Source organism: Nomascus leucogenys, chromosome 1a (assembly GCF_006542625.1).
Source record: "Nomascus leucogenys isolate Asia chromosome 1a, Asia_NLE_v1, whole genome shotgun sequence".
Classification (NCBI taxonomy): Eukaryota; Metazoa; Chordata; class Mammalia; order Primates; family Hylobatidae; genus Nomascus; species Nomascus leucogenys.
Genome location: NC_044381.1, coordinates 41525898 through 41548585, shown reverse-complemented (window position 1 = coordinate 41548585; position 22688 = coordinate 41525898). Strand labels below are relative to the sequence as shown.

General features: G+C 50.9%; 1 protein-coding gene across 2 annotated transcripts in view; it reads right to left on the bottom strand.

Moving 5' to 3' along the window:
- IPPK (inositol-pentakisphosphate 2-kinase) overlaps positions 1-22422 on the bottom strand; it is a 62433-nt gene extending 40011 nt beyond the window's left edge. Inside the window, exons 1-6 of one of the 2 annotated variants that reach the window (XM_003260486.3) lie at positions 22071-22422; positions 10777-10824; positions 8599-8694; positions 4711-4777; positions 1598-1719; positions 209-298 (exon numbers count right to left, since the gene is read on the bottom strand). In XM_003260486.3, the coding sequence (XP_003260534.1) occupies positions 209-298; positions 1598-1719; positions 4711-4777; positions 8599-8694; positions 10777-10824; positions 22071-22412 (765 nt within the window). In that variant the 5' untranslated portion in view covers positions 22413-22422. Of the gene's footprint in view, positions 1-208; positions 299-1597; positions 1720-4710; positions 4778-8598; positions 8695-10776; positions 10828-22070 lie in introns of both variants that reach the window. The other variant, XM_030803959.1, reaches the window with a different exon arrangement.
- Positions 22423-22688: the final 266 nt, after the last annotated feature.

Here is a 22688-nt window from a genome sequence, read left to right as displayed (position 1 = left end):
ACTGCACTCCAGCCTGACAGGGTGACAGAGACCCTGTCTCTAAATTTAAAAAATAAAAAAGGTGAACACAAATCACTTTGTGAAATAAAATGTCAACTAAAAATATCCATATTTTCTTTTACTCTTCTGAAAACTATGTGTGCCCATGCCTCAGCCCAGATCCCCAGCGTGCAGCTAAAGTAGCCCACAGCTGGGCATTGGCTCTCACCTTGAGGTGCTGGTGCATGCAGTATCGACAGACCTTATGCTTCATCTCATGCGTGACATCACTCGAGAAAGGAATAAACCCACATTTTGGCTGTAAAATAAATAAATGAGGAAAAATATTTAGGAAGAAATCACATACCTCTAAACAGACATATCACTGACTATAAGATAATGAGTGCAGCAAGATAATTAGGCATAAATGGCCCCAGAAGCTGTTTTCATTTGCACCTCCCAGCGGGAACAACATTTCCTCCATCAGATCACACAAACATCTCTGCTAGAGGACCCACGGCCAGAACTCTCACTGGGGAGGGTCAGTGGTGCCTCTACACTAGCTCAACACAAGCACAACACATAGTAGCTTCATGCTTTCATTCAAGAATGTGACTGCAAGACTCTAGGAGTAGAGATGGACCCAGGACTCCCAGCTCCAAGAAGCAGAACCACTGTTCCCGCTGACACTAGCATATGGCCCGACAGGGGCCCATCCGATAGTTGCTAGGCTACCAGAAGGTCAAGGAAGCCCACTGCCCTCTAAAAGCTGCAGCCTCTGAGCATACATGACACACAGGCCTGTGCTGAGCCTCGAGCACTGGAGATGGTGGCTGGGGAAGCAGAACATCCACCTACAAGTGAGGAGGATCAGGAGGCATGAGCTCAGGTCAGGAGTGTGACCCAGAAATTGCTGCCTTAGAGTTGGAGGAGGGGAACAAAGGCCAGGACGTGTGAGGCAGCTTCCTGAGGGACCCTGGCAGCCACCCCCGACATGGGAAGCAGAGAGCTGAAGCAAGGGGGCCCCTGGCCCATCCAGCTCCCACTGCCTGGCACCAGAGAAATTCAGGACTCCTGGCCATGACACACCAGTGCCTCTGAGGGTCACACTGGCCTTTGTGCCTCCAGGAAAATCCGTCCTGAGTAGGACAAAGAGAGCTCCCCAGTCTAAGGGCAACCTGCAGATGGGGCTCCTGCAGCACAGCAAACAGCAGCCAAGCACGAAGCAGGCATGGCCAGCAGGGAAGGGCACAGAGGAAGAACCCAGGGGACCCTGACAAGCTGTGCCCTCTGAGGAAAACGGGGCAGGGGGACCCAACACGCTTCCCTCTGGTGACCCTCAACCAGGGCTTGTTTTAGCTCAGGCATGCAGGGTGGGTGGGGTCTTCTATCATGAGCTACCAGGAATGAGCCTAAACCTGGGATCTGGGAGCCGTGGCAAGAACCAGAACACAGGTGGAGGCTGTGGAAGGAGAGAAGCAAGTGGAGTTTCCAGGAGCCAAGGGTGCCTACCACTCACTTCAGTGGGAACTAGAACCCAAGGCACATGACTCTCGGACTCACTACCCAGGACTGACCTTTCCCCTTTACCCACACCATCCGCCCCTCGACAGGTCACCTTAATCTCTACACACAGAATCGGCCGGTGCTCTGCAAAGCGGTAGGTTTGGAGTCTGGTTAAATTAGGAAGGCACATAGCGTAACCACTGAGAGTATCCAGGTCCTTGTCACAGCGAGACTCTGGAAAACAGAGCAAGGGTCACACAGAGCAAGGTCAGTGAGAGAGATGAGATGATCCCTGCCCAAAACAGGCCCCACCTTGTCCCTGGTTCCAGGGGGCATCTCTGTACTTGATGAAAACCTCATGTTTCCCTGGGGATTGTGGGACACACACAGTAACGACGTGGTTTAGGCCAGGCACGGTGGGTCACACCTGTTATCCCAGCACTTTTGGAGGCCAAGGCAGGTGGATCATGAGGTCAGGAGTTCGAGACTAGCCTGGCCAACATAGTGAAACCCCATCTCTACTAAAAATACAAAAATTAGTCAGGCACATTGCCACGTGCCTATAGTCCCAGCTACTCGGGAGGCTGAAGCAGGAGAATTGCTTGAACCCTAGAGACGGAGGTTGTGGTGAGCCCAGATCATGCTGCTGCACTCCAGCCTGGGCAACAGAGCGAGACTCTGTCTCAAAAAAAAAAAAAAAAAAAAAAAAGGCGGGCACGGTGGCTCACACCTGTAATCCCAGCACTTTGGGAGGCCAAAGTGGGCAGATCATGAGGTCAAGAGATCGAGACCATCCTGGCCAACATGGTGAAACCCCGTCTCTACTAAAAATACAAAAAATTAGCTGGGCGTGGTGGCGTGCACCTGTAATCCCAGCTACTCGGGAGGCGTAGGCAGGAGAATCGCTTGAACCAGAGAGGCAGAAGGGGTTGCAGTGAGCCCAGATCGTGCGCCACTGCACTCCCACCTGGCGAAGGAGCGAGACTCCATCTCAAAAAAACAAAACAAAACAAAACAAAACAAAAAAACTTGGTTTATGTAGGGGGTAGCTTCAGGCCTTATGGTATCGGCTCAAACTCTGGAGAGGCTGGAGACCGCAGTCAGCCACACCGATGGTCAGCTATGTCGACGTGCCTGAGCCCCAGTGAAAACTCTGGAGAATAATGCCTGGTGAGCTTCCTGGTGGGCACACTCCATATGGGAGAGTGAATACTGCCCACACCACCCCTGAGGAGAGGACCCAGAAGCTCATGCCAGGTCTCTCCCGGACCCCACCCCTGCACCTCTCCCCTTGGCTGTTCCCATCTTTATCCTTTTCCTGCAATAAACCATAACCATGAGTAAAACAGTGAGTTCTGTTCGTCCTTCTAGCGTATTATCAATCCTGAGGGTGGTCTTGGGGATGGTCCCTTAATTCCACAACACCCTTAGCCCAGGAACCTGAAGAGGAGGGGGCTGCAGGCTCTACCTTCTCTCACATCTAGGCCCTTCCCAGTCCCTAGTGCACCAATATTTCCCCAGCACCAGATCTGCTGGAAGCCGTGGTGTGGACAGAACTAAACAAGCCTGGATTCCAGGCACCCCAGGTACAGGCTTTCCTCCTTTAACATAATAAGCCTTACTCCAAGTCTGGTTCTTATCACTGTGGCGTGATAAACCTCCCACGGTTGTTATGAAATGGCAGGCTGAGCAGCAGAGCAGTTGTGGACAGCACCCTGGAGCCGGGCTCAGACTGCATTCACCGAGAGGAAGAATTGGAGCCTAGCCACTGTCCAGTGGCGTTCCCACCTCCCCAGCCTTTCCTGCAGTGTGAAGCCCATTCCTCCCTGTCCCAGCCAGAGACTGCAGACCCAGAGAATGGTTTGCTTTCATTTTCCAAGTCAAATCAGGAAAAAATTTTATACTGGCCAATTCTACACCCTCATTGCCTGGCTGTGCTCCCGGCAGAGGCATTTCCACCCTCAACTCATGAAATTTATCTCTTTGATCACTGACTGAAAAAAAAGCTTTGACCTGGTTCCTGTCATAAGGCCACCAGCAAGTGCAGAAAAGGGAGTGGGTGGGGATGGAGGAGAAAGGGAGAGGTGAAGGGATGGAAGGGGATTGGAGAAGGACGGCATGAGGATGGTGGTGATGCCACAGAAGGCCCCTGGATTCCCTGTTCCTCAGAAGGACATAGACCTAGCCTAGACTCCGGTTGGGGGCAGCTCCCAGGGCTGCAGATCCTCCTGGGCCAGGCCCTCCCTCCTGAAGCTGAGGTCACCTCCGTTTCCTTTTGCCTCTCCCAGGCCTCTGGGAACCCTTCCCGTTCCTAAGTCGGCCCCAGACCCTCCACCTCCAGCTCCTCCCTCATGCTGTTTTCTGTGGTATTAATTTGTTCTTTTTTTGTTTGTTTGAGATGGAGTCTCACTCTGTCACCTAGGGTTGGAGTACAGTGGTGTGATCTCAGCTAACTGAAATCTCTGTCTCCCGGGTTCCAGCGATTCTCCTGCCTCAACTTCCCGAGTAGCTGGGATTACAGGTGCCCACCACTACACCCAGCTAATTTTTGTACATATATATATATTTTGTTTGTTTTAGTAGAGAAGGTGTTTCACCATGTTGGTCAGGCTGGTCTCGAACTCCTGACCTCAGGTGATCTGCCTGCCTCAGCCTCCCAAAGTGCTGGGATTACAGGCGAGAGCCACTGCACCTGCCTTTACTGGTTCTTCATCACATATTCTGTGCAGTGCTCTGGTTTTCTCATACAGAGAATTGTATCCATGAGCTCCCAGGATTTCTATCCCTGATAATGAAGTTTCTGGCAAAAGAATTACTGAAAACTGGTTGGCCCAGTGGCTTACGCCTGTAATCCCAGCACTTTGGGAGGCTGAGGCGGGTGGATCACGAGGTCAGGAGATCAAGACCATCATGGCTAACACGGTGAAACCCCGTCTCTACTAAAAATACAAAAAATTAGCCAAGCATGGTGGTAGGCGCCTATAGTCCCAGCTACTCGGGAGGCTGAGGCAGAAGAATGGTGTGAACCTGGGAGGTGGAGCTTGCAGTGAGCCGAGATCGCACCACTGCACTCCTGCCTGGGCGACAGAGTGAGACTCTGTCTCAAAAAAAAAAAAAAAAGGATTACTGAAAACTGCATATACCTAACATGGGTAATCATTTCAAATACTTTTCAAATGGAATATTTTAAATTACAAACAATATTTGTAAGTTAAACACCCTTACCTGGTCTTTCAGATTGTATCTTTAAACAAAGCTGTTTCACAAACTCTAAAGGTAGCTGAACGACTTCCTGTAAGAAAACACATGAAATTATCAGTGTGAATTGCACAATGACATGAACACAATGCCACAGAACTGCATGCCTAAAAACAGTTGAGCTGTAGGTTTTTATGTTATGTGTAATTTATAATATTTTTTTAAAGTTTACTGCTTAAAAAAAAAATCAGTGTGTGGATTTTGGGAATAAACGCTACTCTATTATTTTCAGGACGTGTCCAGGTTAAATACAGACACCAACGTTTCACTGCAATCAGGGTGGCCAGCTCTCAGAATGGCTGGGTCCACGGTGGTGACCAGCCTCAAGGCCAGCTTCTCTCACCACAAAGTACCCCTTCCGAGCCCCCTTCCGGTCTTTACAGCATTTATGGACCCAGAGCAGTTCTTAGACCACATGGAAGACCGTTACTGACCACTCAGACAACCTGAGGACCTCACGCTTCCACCTGAGGAGCAGCTCAGCATCTGAAGAATCACTTATCTCAGGAAGATGGCCTGTGCCTCCTCAGCCCTGGAGGACACGGTATAACCAATGCCCAGCATTGCCCTCCACATGGCTCTTCTGCGCAGTTTCCCAAATGAAAGGTTTTTATTTAGCCACATTGCTTACCATCTTCCCCGTCCTCTCGTGTTTCCAGGGTGACAGAACTGTGACTTCTGAAAAAGTCCCAAAGGGACACAGGAGATCTGCTAGGCTAAGAATGCTGGGATCCTGCCCACACAGACCACGCCTTCCCCACCCTGCGCCATCACACCCATGCCCCTCCACCACCACCCCTGTCCGCTCCCAGTCGGATATGCCACTTTCACTTGTGATTTGTCATTTACCTAAACATGCTATAAATTAACAAAATATGACTTACTATAAACTTAGTAAAGAATTAGGTAAGGTGACACAATGGACAAGAGTGGGGAATGTAAACATTCGAAAATTTGTAAATTGAGGCCAAGCGCGCTGGCTCACGCCTGTAATCCCAGCACTTTAGGAGGCCGAGGTGGGTGGATCACAAGGTCAGGATTTCAAGACCAGCCTGACCAACATGATGAAACCCCGTCTCTACTAAAAATACAAAATTAGCCAGGTGTGGTGGCGCACGCCTGTAGTCCCAGCTACTCAGCAGGCTGAGGCAGGAGAATTGCTTGAACCCAGGAGGCGGAGGTTGCAGTGAGCTGAGATCACGCCACTCCAGCCTGGGCGACAGAGCGAGAATCTGTCTCAAAAACAAAAACAACAAAAAAAGAAAATTCATAAATTGGATCATCTCAAGGAAGTCCAAGTTCTGGCTCCACTTCAAAGAAAGCAAAAGCACAAAAGGCATGGATGCCGACTCTGGATGCCTCGTGTGTGAGAACCATTGCCCAGAACCACACAAGGCCCTCACTCTGCCCTGGCCCCCACCCCACAGCACATATGGCTGAGAGACACAGCAGCCACGCAGGTCTCAGGTCCACATACAGGGCAACGACCCTCCACACCGCTGTCTGTCCACGCACGGCCTGAACTCACAGTCACCCAGGTGAAAAGCAGACCTGGGTGGTTTATTTCCAACAGCTGTAAATCATTGATTTTATAATACCCATATCTGTGTTTAAAGTCAAAATAAAACACTGGCCTGGCCTGGTGCAGTGGCTCACACCTATAATCCCAGCACTTTGGGAGGACAAGGCAGGCTGATCACTTGAGCCCAAGAGTTCAAGACCAGCCTGCCCAACATGGTGAAACCCCGTTTCCACAAAAAAACATAAAATTAGCTGGGTGCAGTGGGGCACACCAGTAGTCCCAGCTACTCGGGAGTGGGTGTGAGGCAGGAGGATCACTTGAGTCTGGGAGGTTGAGGCTGCAGTGAGCCATGATCACACCACTGCACTCCAGCCTGGGTGACGGAGTGAGATAAAAAACAAAAACAAACAAATACTGACAGCAAGCATCCTCTTAAAAGTCCAACTACATTGGCGAGTGTGGACCATGCCACCATCCAACCATGTGAGGATGCACCAACCAGCTCCTGCACAAGGTATTCACCTAAGCGGACCAGAGGGAAAGCCCACAGAAATCCCCTCCTGGAGCTGATCCCTAGAATCCCACAGAGCTCCCTGTAACCTGGGACCTGAGATGTGGGAGGACCTCCAGGCATCACCCTCTAAATGGCAAAGGGACAACTGCTCAGAAGGACAAAGAGCCGCCAGCCTGGCTGTCCCTTCACTCATGTCCCCATGGCACAGAACTGTCAGCATGTGAGGTTCCAACGGAGCTGAGGCTGGCGCCAGACAGCGTCCAACCTCATCAGGATTTGGCCCACAGCAGCGAAGTGGAACTCCTGAGCCTTCAGGTTCCTCCAGTATGTAAGGAGCAACAGTGGAAGAACAAGGCAAGCAGCTTCTGCCCCTTCCCCATTTCCTAAACTCTCCAGCTCCCAGACCCAGCACTGGAGACAGGCCCAGACCAGCGCCACACCCACCGGGCAGGGCTGGGAGCCAGGGTGTGGCTGTCCCCGTCTCTGTCTCACGGTCTCATCACAGGGCTGGTTGTATCTTGCCCCACAACAAACAGGAGGGAAACTCTACGCTTTGCCTAACTCACCGACACATCTGTTCTTCCCTCACGTGGCCCTGTGTGGCCCTGCAGATGCAGCGACCTTGAAGGGTGCATCGTCAGCCTAGAACGGGCTCTGCACCTACTCTCCCACTGCGCCAGAGCCCAGCGGCATCCTACCGGGGCACGCTCACCTGCAGCGCAAGCAAGCTCTGCTTCACTTTGTCAGTATCTTAAGGCGGAGGAAATGCGCTCACAGGCGGCCTTGTGGGTTGAGCCCTGTTTGCTGTGGGTTCATTACTGTGACCCTTCCCACTGAGGACAAACCCGGAGCCAGACTGCTCATTGCTGGAAATGCTCCCCATCCTGTCCCCTCAGAGCAGTCCCCAACGCTCACCCCACCAGGTCGCCAATGGGACCTCGAGTCTAATCCCATGCCCCTGGCCAACAAGGGCCATCACCACACGAGTCCTCCTGCCACAGAGGATTCTGGTGGATCTTGCCTCCAAGAATGTTCCTTCCTCGAGGAGAAAACTAGTTACAGCACAGAACCGTCCAAGGAATATGCCCTGGGGAGAAAACTGCATGAATCTTCCTAACAGGGGAACTGTGACCCCCAAACGCTCCCAACACCACAACAGTGCAGTGAACAGGCTGGAGGCAAGTCAACACCCGCAGCAGCTGCAGAAGGGTGGGACCCAGGGGCCTGTCCAGGTCTCAAAACTGCAGATCTGCTCAGAGGACAGCCCCAGGCAAGAGGTGAGCCAGGGCTGGCAACCTTGGTCCCACTCCCACAGACCCCAGCACAGGCGGCAACACCCAGGGGCTCCCACGGATTTTCTCTAAACCCCAGCTTTTAACATTCATTGAGCAGCTGAGGCCCTTCCTGGGTGTGATGAGCCGCCCCCAGGACAGCCCTAGCAGGCGCCACCACCCTCCCACATAGGGCCTCCTGTGTTCAAAGGTGCCCAGGGGCAGAGAGCAATGCCATTCCTTGAGGCTCAGTGGCACTGGATGCTGCTCAAGAGCCCTCACCCAGCAGGAGCCTCCAGGAGGGCCGGCAGAGACAGGCCCTGGAGAGCAGGGGCTCACGTGGGCCCTCTGAACCCCATGCTTCTCAGCTAGGAAAGAGAAACTGCAGTATCCGCTCTGCTGCCACCCAGCACAGCAAATGAGAAACACTTGGAGACTAGCTGGATCCGGGTTATCATTAAGCACAAAGTTCCAAAAGATCACCGGGAAGTTGGCAGTGTTGATGCAAAACACGCCCAAGAATTCAGACATGAATAAAAAGCACTTACCCCACAATGAACATAGTTCTCCCCCAAAAACTCCTTCATGACATTTTTGCCAAAGTCCACTATGTTCTGCAGGTGCTGAAATATCTCTTCCGAGGTCTGTAAGAGACAACCACAGGACAGCCTTCGTGATGGGACCTCCCGACACAGCCTTGCTTGAGGGGAGAGGCAAAAACCACCACGGACCCCACCACAAGCAGGGGGGACGTCCCAGCCACAGACAGAACCCGGGTGACGGCCCTCAGACCCAGGGGAAGGTCCCCAGTGCCCCTCACCAGCGTGCCTCCCCAGCCATGCCACCCACCTCAGCCCAGAGACTTGGGAAGGCAGTAGTCTGAGGACCGCACTGCTGCCACCTCTCGTCTGCCCTTCTCCCAAAGCGGCCCCTACACATGCCTTCCAAGGAATGTGACTTTGAAAACCTCCAACATCTCACATCTCAATCTCTAAAGAGATTTTACTCTTTAGCCTCTAAATGTAGAATATTCTTTCCCCAGTCAGAGGTTCTTAAAGAGTCAGTAAGGTGATGAAACTGGTTGAGACAGAAATCATCCCTATGTCCCCTCAATGGCCCCATACTGCTGTGGTCACAGCTTCTGACAAAAAAAACCCTGGCCAGGCGCAGTGGCTCACGCCTGTAATCCCAGCACTTTGGGAGGCCGAGCCAGGCGGATCACCTGAGGTCAGGAGTTCAAGACCAGCCTGGTCAATATGCTGAAACCCCATTTCTACTAAAAATACAAAAATTAGCCAGGCATGGTGGTGGGCACCTGTAATCCCAGCTACTCAGGAGACTGAGGTGGGAGAATCACTTGAACCTAGAAGACAGAGGTTGCAGTGAGCCGAGACCGTGCCCCTGCACCCCAGCCTGGACGACAGGGTGAGACTCTGTCTCAAAAAAAAAAAAAGCCCCCTGGTCAACAGAAAAGTGACCACTCAAGTCTCCACTGATCACACAGTGTGCCACATTATGTCATTTACAGAGGAAATGTAGCCAACTGCTGCCTGGCAGACACTGCCCCGGCCACTCCACACAGGAAGATCTGACAGGGGTCACAGATGCCAGGCCTTGGGGGGAGTCAAGGTTAGGGTGGTTTGGGCTCTGCAGTCACTGAATGCGGCAAAGAAGGGGACAGAGAAGGCTGGAGGCATGGACTTTGTTTCCATGGGATGCATTCCACAAACCAAAACCACCTAGGCCTGTTTCTCTTCAGCAGCTGAGGCAGAAACCGCAAGACAGTGGGGCTTTCCTATCCTCCTCTGCCTGCCCACCCCGACCCCACACCCACTGTGGCCCCACCAACAGCAGCTTTCTCCCATGGCTCTCTCCCCTCTTTCTATTGTGCCCACGTGGCAGCTGTCACCTCCACCCACCACCACCCCCCAGCCTCCCTTCCTATGACCTCTACCTCAGATGCTCCAACCTGCTGTCTCCCAGGAGCCCTCAAGGGGCAGTGACTCATCAACCCCATACCATTGCCCAAGCCAGCCTCCGCCTGCCCCGACAGTGGAACAGCCACCGTCCAGGAGCTCACCCCCAGCTCAGCTGCATGTGTCTCCTCACAGGACCCACATGCATCAGATGGGGAGCAGAGAAGGGCATTGAATGCAGGAAGCCTCCGCGACTCAGTATACACCCCAGGACCAATAGAGATTTCCACAGAAAGCTGCAACTCAGTGGTCAAAACCGAGAGGGCAATGCTTTTTCACGGGTAGTCCATGGCATTTTGCTTGGATGACTCAGAGAAGAGAAACCTAACGACCCCCTCCCACCGCAATGTTTAACACAGACTGTCTACCACCACACTGGAGACTCTATTTTCATAGACACAATTCCACGGATGGGGAAACTGAGGCAGCAGGTGCTAAGGAACTCGGCAAGACAAAGCTTGGCTGATCCTGGGGTCCTCGCAACAAGCAGGGCCCTCTGAGCAGGACCTACATGCCAGGCTAGGGCAGCTCCTGGCTGAGCGCCACACAGACTACCACAGTGACACACGGGTCAATGTGCTGGACCCAGTCAGTTTTATATCAGGAATGATGGACACACCACTTTCTGCACTGAATGCTTGTATCATCTTTGAATGCTACAACTAGCATCAATATTTCTACACCGGAAAAAAAATAAGAGTTTTCTTAAATAATTGTTGTAATGTCTGGGTACAAACCCACCCATCTTACCTTCTTCCTATTTGGAGGAAACTTCAGAAACCGCAGCACAACGCAGCGCTGCTGGAAAATAAAACAAATCTGATTAGTATCTGCTCAAAGCCAAGGCACAAGGTGTCGGTCAGTTTGGGGGTCCCATCCTCAGTGGACAAAGCCCACAGTGAAGCTCCACAGCAAGGAGGCTGGGAAGCCCCCAGGGCAGGGAGGCCACGGCTGGGACCCAGCAAGGGCACACTGGGCAGCGGGACAACCAGGAACCTTCAGCCTCTGACCCACCAGCCCCTCCCAGGACTTTATCTTAAGGAAAGAAATAAAATGCAAATAACCTAAATGCCCAACAATAATGAGATGGTTTAAACACAGTGGCACACATTTCAAACCATGTAATACCAGTCAGTGATTTATAAGAAAGATCAGTACTTACAGACACAGATTTGTGGTTATCACATACTGTTAAATGAAAAAAGTTACCGAATGGGGCTTACGGAATGAGCCTATTTTCATAAAAAGAGAAACACACGTGCGCACACACACGTATGGGTGTAATTCTATTTATATAAAGTTAAAAAAACACTGACCCCTTGTGCCCACCCCTTGGGCATGCATGAATAGTTGCTGAGGAAGGTTCTAGAAGGGACTGGTCAGAGGATTATGGGTCCGCTTACTTTGTGATAATTAAGCTATACCCATGATCTGAGTACTTGTCTGTAGGTATGTTACACTTCAAGTTTTTAAAATAAAAATGTTTAAATAAAATAAGTATGATGTGTCTACATCAAAAGGTCTGAAAGGACATTCGGCACAAGTTTAACATATCCAAGTAGCAATGATTACGATAACTTCTTTTTAATTTATCTTTATTTTGAATATTTCAATTTTTTAAATGTTCAAAAAAATACATTCTAAGAACGTACATTATATGTAGGAAGGAGAACGCGCCTGGGAGGGGCTCTAGCTGCAGTGCAAAGGTGGGGGGGTCCAATGCCCTGGGAAGCGCCCCTGCTGAGGCCACAGGGCAAAGCCTAAGCAGGAGGGAGGAAGCAGGCTGCACTGAAGACGGCTTAGAAAGGGCCGTTTTCTAGATCAAAAGATGCCTAAGGAGCAACAAAGGCCCTATGGAGACCAAGCCAGACTGCCCTGCCCGCTCCCCACAGCCCTACTTAGACAATGTACGTTGTTACTCTTAAATCCTAGGCACCGGGCCCCCTGGGCCCCTCTGACTGAGCTCCAGTTCCCAGCCAATGCCATGCTCCTGGCTCGCTGTGCTGCAGATAGCTGTCCCCTCCTTGAGCCCCAAGCTGAGACCTGGGGAAGCCAAGATCAATGGCATGCATGCTACCGCTGTCCCCTCCCAAGCTGAAGGCAGGCATCAACAATCAATCATGGGAATCGACTGGCTAAGGATCATTTTAATGGAACTATAATTCCACCAAAATTTAAGGAAAGGCAGAAGTTGATCAACAGAAGTCCTAACTCTAGACAGCTCTCCAGAAGTTCGTTCCCCTAAAAGTGCATTTGCTCCTCACGTACACATGATGGTGTGTGCTATTCGAGTGTGCCTGACCCGCCCTCCAACAATTAGGCACCAAACACAGTACAGCTCTCCACCAATGGCAGGCATTCAGTGACGCCCTGCTAGCAATGTGTAAGTGTGATTGAGGGTCATGCTTAATAAACAACACAATAAGAAAATACATTACATGAAATCCCTGATCAGTGTAAACTGACCCAGGCTGCCACGGTGCAAGCTCTCACCCTGTCCCTCACACAGGGCAAACCCCGACACCCACAGAGGCCAAGCTTACTCACCTGCCAGACTGCATGCACAGAGCTCTGCAGCATCTACAGGAAAGCAAGGCCTGTCTCGGTTTATCACAGAACTAACTCATAAGCTGTACAATGGACTTTTGTAGCAAAGCAGTCCTGAGCAGGGTGATGCCAGGCCAAGACACACGAACTTTCTCTTTGCAGAAATTCCCCACTGTAGCCTCAAAGGAAGGAGTTCAGTGGGCCCATGAACAGAAATACCAACTACAAGAACACAGGATCCCCTCCCCTGGCAGCATTCACCTGCTAATACAGACTCAGCTTTCTGAAGTTCCCTGCCACTCTGTTGCCAGGAAAGGCGGGAACAACTGGTCTTTTCTGTTTATTTATAAATGGAAATTATACATTTCCTATGCATTATTATTACACACAAAACTACTCACATAAAGTATAAGTTAATTCAGAAAGCCATTATCTGGCTTATGAAGAAAAATTTTTTAAAAATAAGTTGCACAGGGCACTACACAAAGAAAAACCATACACAGGTCCCAGGAGAAAAAGATGTCAGAGCCTAAATCATTGAGGACTTAGTCCTCAGTCCTTGTGGATAATAAAATAACATCATTCTTCCCGCTAGCACTTATTAATAATTATTATTGCAATAGCCAGCAGGTGCTAGTACCAGTGCTTCAGGGCCCACGCTACACTCCTAAACTCCACCATCTCCAGCCATCTCTCCCTCCAAGGTGGGCAACTGAGTCCCAGTTTACAGAATGAAGGAAGTGAGACTGCACAAGGGCAGATCAGGTCTCAGAGAACCCAGGTCCAGCCTCGCCTGCTGGCCCAGCCTCAGCCTAGAGAGAAGCCTTGATCAAGATCAAGGCCTTGACCCCAAAGGTCAAGGTCGCGTGGGGTGACACCAAGTTTAGAGAAGGGCCTGGACCCTGGGAGGTTCTCAGCGTCTTTCTGGTGGCCAGGCTCCTCGCTGCTACTGAGTCGCCAGCAGGCGCTGGGGGCACTGGGTACTGTGCTGTCCCCCAGGAGAGGATATGGACACAGGCCTTCCAAGCCTGGGCAGAGAAGCCCAAAGCGGCCCTCCCGCTTGGCCCTCCCAGCTCCTTCCTCACATTTCCTCCACCACCACATCCAAAAGCAGTGGCTTGGCCTCCCTGCTGTCACTCACAGGAAATCTCCTGCTATCTCTTCCCATTATGGAGCCCAAGAGCCACAACCAACCAGGGAAACCTGAATACAGTGATTTGTCCATTTCAAGGGAAACTGCTTTCTCCACCCACCCATTTATCATCCAAAACCTACCCACCCACACACCCCCAGAGGAACTGTAGTATCAGCCAGTTTTCATCAATACCAAAACTCAGACACACTCAGCTCACCTATCCTCTACAGCCCATGCCAACTGCCCCATGTGAGGGGCCTGATCAGGCTGGGCTGGCTGAGGTGGGTAGTCCCCAAGATGTGCCAGGCTGAGGGCTTCAGTAATGCGTAGGCCACAGGGCCCCACTACCCTCATGCAGGCAGCTTGCAGGAAACAGGTGAAAAAACACTGTAGCAGCTCTCATTAGCAGAAAGACACAATGAGTCCAAGGGGCACCCATGGCTGGGGAAGGGAGGGTCAACACAGCCACCTGGGGGACTTCCCATGAAGGAGTGGGCAAGAACCAACACCCCAGCAGGCTCCGAGCTCCTGCCAGCTCACCAGGTCTTAACCAGCTATGGAGATAATGACACTATTCCTCTTTAAAAAGGTATCTGAAACCAGATATTTGAAACTTACCTTCTTCTTAACATCTAGAATAAAATGTTAAAAGTGAAGAAAAAGGGCCAAGCGTGGTGGCTCACGCCTGTAATCCCAGCACTTTGGGAGGCCCAGGCGGGCAGATCAGCTGAGGTTGGGAGTTCGAGACCAGCCCGACCAACATGGAGAAACCTCGTCTCTACTAAAAAATACAAAATTAGCCAGGCATGGTGGCACATGCCTGTAATCCCAGCTACTCGGGAGGCTAAGGCAGAATCGCTTGAACCCAGGAGGCAGAGATTGCAGTGAGCCAAGATTGCATCATTGCACTCCAGCCTGAGCAACAAGAGTGAAACTCCATCTCAAAAAAAAAAAAAAAGTGAAGAAAAAGGGTTAAGATTGGAAGGGAAGAACTTGATACTTCTGCAGTCTGAGGGCTGGGGTGTTTCTTAACAAGAGCAACACTAAACCAAAGCCCAAGCCGCACCTTTATGTCTTGGTAACAGGGAAGCTTCCCCCTTGGAAAATTAGATGAAAACCAAGGATTCTAACAAGCCGAAAACACCAAACAACAGGAAGAACAAGAGGAGTGATGCATTTATACACACACACTAAATAACCCCAAGATTTAAAAAGTTAAAGGACAAAACTCATCACTTACAAAAGTGGCAAAAAGCATTTCAATAAAAATCCCTTCCTGGGCTGCAGCAGGAGGGCAGGTGGCACAGCCATGTGGAAAGCAATTTGCAACGTGTGCCAAGGGGCCTGATTCACCTAAGAACCCAGCCTGAGCATCAGAAGTCCAAAGACGTGTGTAAGAAGACTTTCGGCTAAAGCCCACCCACAAGGATGTCCAACGCAACACTGGGAACCCATGAGCACCCTTCAAGACATGCATGAGGATTTTCTACATATTTGTGCTATAAAATTAAGTGAAAAAAAATCCCAAAACAGAAACAGATACGTAGTATTCTTAACTACCCAATAAAGACAAAATACAGTCATACATCACATAACAACACTTGGGTCAGCGATGGACTGCATGAAACAATGGTGTGTCCCATAGGATTATAATACCACAGTTTCTATGTTTAGATAACAAACACTTCTCATTGTGTCCCAATGGCCTGCAGTACTTAGTCCAGAACTATGCTGCATGGGTCTGAGGACTAGGAGCCATAGGCTGCCCCATACAGCCTGGGCGTGAGGCAGGCTCTACCATCTAGGTGTGTTCACGTGGCAACAACATCACCTAACAATGCAGCTCTCAAAATGCATCCCTGGTGTTAAGCAATGCTTGACAGTAAGTAGAAAAAGACTAGAAGAAAGTGCACCAAAGTGTTAACAAAAGCTGTTCTCTTCATGGAGAAATATTGGATGTTTTTCACTTCCTTCTGATATTCTATATTTTCAGAGAGAATAAGCAACAATTGGTGTTAAATAAAAATAGAAGGCCACAAAAACCCCAATATATTAAAAGGGACACCTGCTAATGGGAAACCTGAGGGGGCACCTTATGGGTGGAATTAAAGCTACTAACTAGAAGAGCCTTTCAGGACAGATGAGGAGAGACTTTCCTGCCACCCACGGAGGACTCACTCTGGAGGGGTATCACCCACAAAATCAGCTGTTCCAGAGATCTGTCAAAGGACAAGGACCAAGGTCAAGTCTTCCATCAGGCTGAGGAGATAACCTGAAGCTGAGATCAGACAACTTTCATAGGAAGGGAAGACAGAAAAAGACAACAGCAGCAGGGGTCACCCCTCAGGATGCTGCCCCAGCCTTCTAGGAGCAACGCTCAGCTCCGGCTTCTCCCGAATTTTGAAGATGACTCCCAGGCAGGGGCCATGGGGGTTCCCAAATGTCCAGTCTCAAGAGGCTGCCCACCCTGTAGACCCTCCTTACCTTATACCCGCAGCTCCAGCTCCAGCTCTGTCCCAGCCAGAGAAGAAGGCTGCCCAGGGTCTGTCAGTCACCAGGGGAGGAGGTGCCGAAGTCCACCTCTGCAACCCAGAAAGGGATGTCCAGGATGCGTAGGACCGTGGAGGGAACAAGAAGCAGGGCTTATGGTACTGGGCTCCAACAGGAGGCGCTCCCAAGGGTGAGCTTGGCTTCACTGGGAATGTATGGCCTCAGATAGAAATACAAAGCCCATTTGACACGGGATGAAGAAGTGACATCGCCAAGATGCCTGTGGAGGATGGGAGCCCAGTACTCTGCAGGCAAGAGCAAGGAGGCCAGACTGGAGACAGCCTGGGGTCAGGGCGCAGTAGGTGCTGGCCCCTTGTCTAACCCGTATGGGGCATGTCCTTCTCAAGCCTCAGCAATTCCGTCCTGACCTCATGGTGCCCTCTGCAGGACTGAAGCAGGCGCAGGTGTGGGCCATGGGAGAGGTCACACACCCACACAACTCTCAGAACATGGGGAGGCCTGTGGGGATAGGCACACCTCGTGCATGGGGCAGACCCCTATAGGCACGGCAAGCCTCACTGCCTGTAAAGGGGAAGAAGGGCTGCCTAGAGGCCCACAGTGAGGGCCACAGGGAAGTGTGAGCAAGTCCGGGCCCTCAGATCTCCCAACTGCTTGGCAACAAGGCAGGAGTGGCCGGGCCCTAGGCACAGCCTTGCTCTCTGCAGACATAGCAATGATGCTTTTCTCACCCTCCTGGATCGCAGTTCTCAGAAGACAGAGGAAGTCACTGGGGAGCTTTGCTCTGACTGAATTCTGATGGAGAAGGAGGCTCAGTCAGGCAGAAGGAAAGTGGTTGCGTCACCTCAGAAGGTGTAAAAGTAGGAGGTGAGCCAAGGCCAAACCAACAAACCCCCATGCACAAGAGGCACCGTCACAGGCAGACAGTCACCAAACAGCAGACCTCATCACGCAACTGCAGATACAAAGAAAGGAATAAACAAAGAGCGAGCCACAAGCACAGCTCTCCAATGAGCTCAGATGAGACAAAAAGGAACCTTACCAGGAAAGAAGCCACATCAGCTGCGTCAGCCTAGAACGCCATTAAAAATCCCAAATGCAGAATACATCACTGGTTTAAACAAAATGCTAGCAGTAACAGAAAGCTAAGACTATTTCAACTAGGTCCAGCTAAAAATTGTAAAAGGGAGCGGCCAAGGGCTTGGGCATATGTTGTTATATGGTCAGAAAAAAACAGAGAACATAAACGTATGCGCTTCCAGCATCCACAGTAGGAAGTATGGCCCAGTTAACAGTCCTGCAGGACTGCACAATGGCTTTCCACTTAACCTGTTCTAAGTGATTCTGTAATGGATATCTTTGTGTATAAGATCTTTATTTACATTTCTAATTATCTCCTTAGAACGGACTACTAGAACAGAAATTAGTAAACCAATGAGTATAAACTTTTTAAAAATTAATCTTTTTTCCTGAGTATCATACATATCCATTGTAGGAAATTTAGAAAATATTTAAAAAACAAAAACAAGTAAAAGTGATTGGTGATACTATCAGTCATAGCCACTTAGAACATTTTCATGTATTTTCTTCCAATCATTTTGTAATTATAACCACATTATGCATCTTCTTTTGTAACCTGCTTTTTCTACGTAACAGTGTAAACATGTCCTCATATAAAGGACTTAATTCATCCACTACAAAATAATCATCTAAATTATTAAAATATACAAAATCATGCTGTATGGCAAAAAAAATACATATACATATATGATCTATGAACCAGAAATCTTAAAACACAAGATGAGAAAAGAAACAGTAAGAGGGCACCTGACTGCTTGAACTTCACACCTTCAATGCCCAGACAAATATCCCAGACACCAAACAGGTACCAAAGGGACACCAAAACTCCCCAGGCAACAAAACAATTTGCAGAAATGATCTGAAGCTCTCAGACTCTCAGAAAGGTCACGAAACTGGAACAACTGGAAGTGAGCAGCTTTGTCCACACATGTGATCAATGTTCTTTGCTGGTAAGCCAACTAAATGGCAAAGTTTTTCATGTCACCTCTGTCAGTAAGAAGGAAAACATCATGACAGCTTAGTGTCATGACAGGAGTGGGCCATCTTCTGCCCCTGCTCCCCAAGGCTGAGGTGGTCCGGAAGGGGCTTAGTGCCCCAGACAAGTGCATAATCCAGATCTGAAGACACCTAGGAGATGGAATGACAAACCAAACCTAAAGTCACCTTCACAGGACAGGACACTGAGCCAAAACCAACAAGCTGAAGGTGACGGAGGCAGGTGCAGGCATCACACAGGAGAGAAATCCTGCGGTAGTGCATAAAGGGGCAACCTGTGGACTTCACTAACCTGAGATGTGGCCACTGGCCCAAGTACTGCACCTTCAGGCTGCAGCGAGGAAACTGTGCCCAGATGGGAAGTTCCCCCACCAAGGAGCCCCCATAGGGTCAGTGTCTGGAGCTCCAGACACACATCAGGGAACATGCCAGGCTGCTGAGAGCCTCTCAAGCATGCCACAGGGTCCGCACCACACGAGGCAGAGAACACTGTGGTTACCTGTGCCTGGGAAAGTTCAGGTGCACAACCATCCCAAACAGAGGCAGAATGCAAACTGACAGGCAAAATGAGAATCATCCTGGGCCGTCTCTGAGTGGAAGGGCCTTGGGGAAGCTGACCGCCTTCCGTCAGGAACACCTTTAAATGCCTCTCTATGGCTGGCCTGCTATTTACCTTCCTGCCCACCCTGAGAACACCCTCCCACCCTCCTGTAGCCCACACCTAGTTCCTCCATCCCCAGGCCTCATTTCCTACAAGTCCTGTGCTGCACAGAAGGCTCTCTCTCATCCCATGTTTGCATACTGCAGGAAGAACATCACTGTGCTCCTTCTAGTGCTGACAACCAATGACCATGCAGATCTCCTTACCTAGGCCCTCGGCTCCTGCAGGACGGGCTCAGACTGGCTGAAGGCGCATCATGTTCTCACGGTGAAGGGGATGGGGGTCAGCACAGGACTCATTAGGGACCTTTCAATTCTGAGAGGAGCTGATGTCCTCTCAGAGAAAGCAACCCTCTCCTTACCTGGAAAAACTTGGCAAAGGCCTCCCTCTCTCTTGGACTGAATGAGGTAGATCTAAGGAGTTGAGTAGAGTAGCAGGGTCCGCCTGCTCCCACACCCGGCTCAAGGGAGGCTGGGCGCACACTCAGCATCCACAGGACCACGGACTCCTCCTGTTCTCCCTCATCCATCTCTTATCCCACTGACACACACCCTCTGCTCGAACTCAACAGGTCCTAAAAAGCTGTCTTCCAGGAATTGCTCTCTCTCCTCCTCGGTCCACAGCCTGAGCAAATAGGCCACAGGGCAGAGCTGGTGGGCTAGGCTTGGTTCAGGTTACCATATCAGGCACAGGCTCCATCTGACCTTAACTTGATGGGAAACATTTTCTCATGAGACTATGTGCAGTGATAATCTTCAATTTCAAATGATAAGCTAAAAACGACAACCAAGCAGGAATGAGCACAGTAAAGCAAATTTAGATTTAAAATAAAGAATGAGGCTGGGTGCAGTGGCTCACGCCTGTAATCCCAGCACTCTGGGAAGCTGAGGCGGGCGGGTCATTTGAGGCCAGGAGTTTGAAACCAGTCTGGCTAACGTGGTGAAACCCCACCTCTAATAAAATACAAAAAAATTAGCCAGGCATGGTGGCAGGAGCCTGTAATTCCAGCTACTTGGGAGGCTGAGGCAGGAGAATTGCTTGAACCCAGGAGGCAGAGGTTGCAGTGAACCAAGATTGCACTACTGCACTCCAGCCTGGGAGACAGAGCAAAACTCCATCTCAAAAAAAAGAATGAATAGCATAGGTCTAGAACAGGTAAAAAAATAAACAATCGATCTGGCATGGTGGCTCACGCCTGTAATCTCAGCACTTTGGGAGGCTCAGGTGAGTGGATCACTTGAGGTTAGGAGTTGGAGACCAGCCTGGCCAACATGGTGAAACCTCATCTCTACTAAAAATACAAAAATTAGCTGGGCACAGTGGCGCATGCCTGTGATCCCAGATAGTCGGGAGGCTGAGGCAGGAAAATCGCTTGAACCCGGGAGGCAGAGGTTGCAGTGAGCCAAGATCGTGCCACTGCAATCCAGCCTGGGCAACAGAGTGAGACTCCCTTTCTAAATAAATAAATAAATAAATAAAAATAAACAATCATTACAATCAGAGCTGTGCAACAGGGTAGGGCCAGGCTGACCTGGAGATGCCTACTCGGGGAAGAGGGTGGACACATACTTGTCGGGAATGTGCAGAGGGATCCAAGTGCCAGAGGCAACTGCGTCAAAGCCTCTGCTCTTTCAACATGGGTGTCCTTTTGCTCCAAGCCTGAAACTTGCTGCTTCATCTGCCACTACTTTTGAAATTTAATATATCAACCCTCACTAAAGAAAGCCCTAGGTTTACCTAAAATGCAGAGATACATCTAATCTTACCAAGGAACTGGAAGATTAGTATTTGTTTTGGGAAAGGATTCAGGGATTGGCACAGTAACCCAACAACAAAAGGACTCACCCGGAAACATCCCTCACTTTGCCCAGTAGTGGACTACACAAGAGAAGGACAGTTTTAGGTTAGCCTGGTCCATTATTAATTCACCTAAAGATCTTGAGCAAAGCTTATAGTCTCTCTTCTTTAGTTCCCTGTGCTAATGAGCAACAAAATCCAAAGGCACAACCTAGGGGCTACCTGGGTGTTTGCAGCTTACACTACAGCTGACCAATGCACCCAGCATAGGAAAACAGAAGCAAGGCAGGACTCCACTGCCTACATCATCCCTGACAAGCTGTTGGACTGGGGCAGTGCCCTTAACCTCTCTGATTTTCACTTTATCTATCTGTCCGAGGGATAATTATCACTTGCTAAGCATAACTTGATGGGTTCTTGCGTAACTGATCTTTCCAACAATCCCACAAAGTGAATTCTATTACTAGTTCCACTTCACAAATGTAGACACTGAGCCTCCACCAGGCACTGGTAGAACTGAGATTCCTGTGCCTTTAACACCCATGCTCTAACTCCTCCCTACATGACACCTATCCTCGCCTCCCTCGCCCGCCTCTCCCCTTCCAGCGGGCCACATTCCTGCGTGGTTGTACCAGACAGCAAAAGGTCAGAGAGATCTGGGCCCTCACACAAACCCACACCCTTCACTCTTGGATTCACCTTTGCGAGATCTTACTGCAGTTACTAAAACTTTCACCCTCATTGAATTCAGGTGAAACCCTTCAAATTCTAAAAGGTTGAGAAGGGCACCTGTGGACAACATCCCCCTTACTATTAACAGCACAGCAATTCCGTAGTCTCACGAGGCTGAACTCTTTTGGTGCTGAGAGTAACAGCACTGTGGGCACTTTGCTTCTTCCTCCAGTGCTGGCCGGGCCCTCTATCCCAGCTAAGCCTCCGCCCCACTGCGGCCTGGCAGTCCGGCGGGCATCCAGGCGGGAAGCGGCACCGCGTGAGGCTGAGCGCGGCACCGACGGGGCGGGGAGGGGGACGTGGAACTGACTCTGACGGGGAACGGGAATACTGAGCGGACGATAGACCGGCCAGAAGGATCTAGGGGAATGGGAGACTGACCCAGTAAAGAGGAGATACTGGGGTAATGAGGAACCCATGGGGTAGGGGGGGATGCTGGAGGGTGGGGGAATTCCGGAGACCGGCCGGGAGGAGGAAGGTACTGGGGGGACGTGGAACCGACCCTGCTGGGGAAACGGATAATGGGGGCGGGGTGATACCGGCTGTCGGAGTGAGGTCCCGGACCTGCGCCGCACGTCCGTCGCTCACCTGCGCGTGGGCCACCACCAGGCTCTTATTGCCCTCTCCGTGGTACCCCCATTCATTCTCGTCCATCTTCCCCTCTTCCATGCCCAGGCGCAGCCCTAGCGCCTCGCAGGCTAGGACGCGGGGACGCGAGCTGGGGGCCGCCCGCCTCGCTGGGCACCAGCCGCGGCCGTCGGGGGAGGAGCGCCTGTCAGCTGCCGCCCCCGCTCGACCCCGCCGCGGAGACTCGCAAACTGTGGCCGCCGGAAGCCACGCCCCCGGCGCCTGCCATGACGGAGTCGGGCGATTCCGGGTTCGCGACACTTTCCTCACATTGATCGCGACGGTGGATGGGCCGGCGGCCATCTTAGGTACTGGTAGAGTGACTCATTTCCGGAACGCGGTCTTGGGAACCGGAAGAGAAGCTTCCGGCCTCGGCGCCGGATGTGTAGCTGGCGGGAGCAGCCGGCGGCTTTTCGGCGCCGGGTAGTGACCGGCCGTCCCCGGGTGGCCAGGGTATCTGGGTCTCGGGACCGCTTAGTCGCGAGACCCCAGCAAAGCTCTTGGCGTCTCTGAGCCTCAGTTTTTGCTTCTGTAGAATAGGGTGTACTCATCGTACGTTTCATGGGGATACCTAACGCA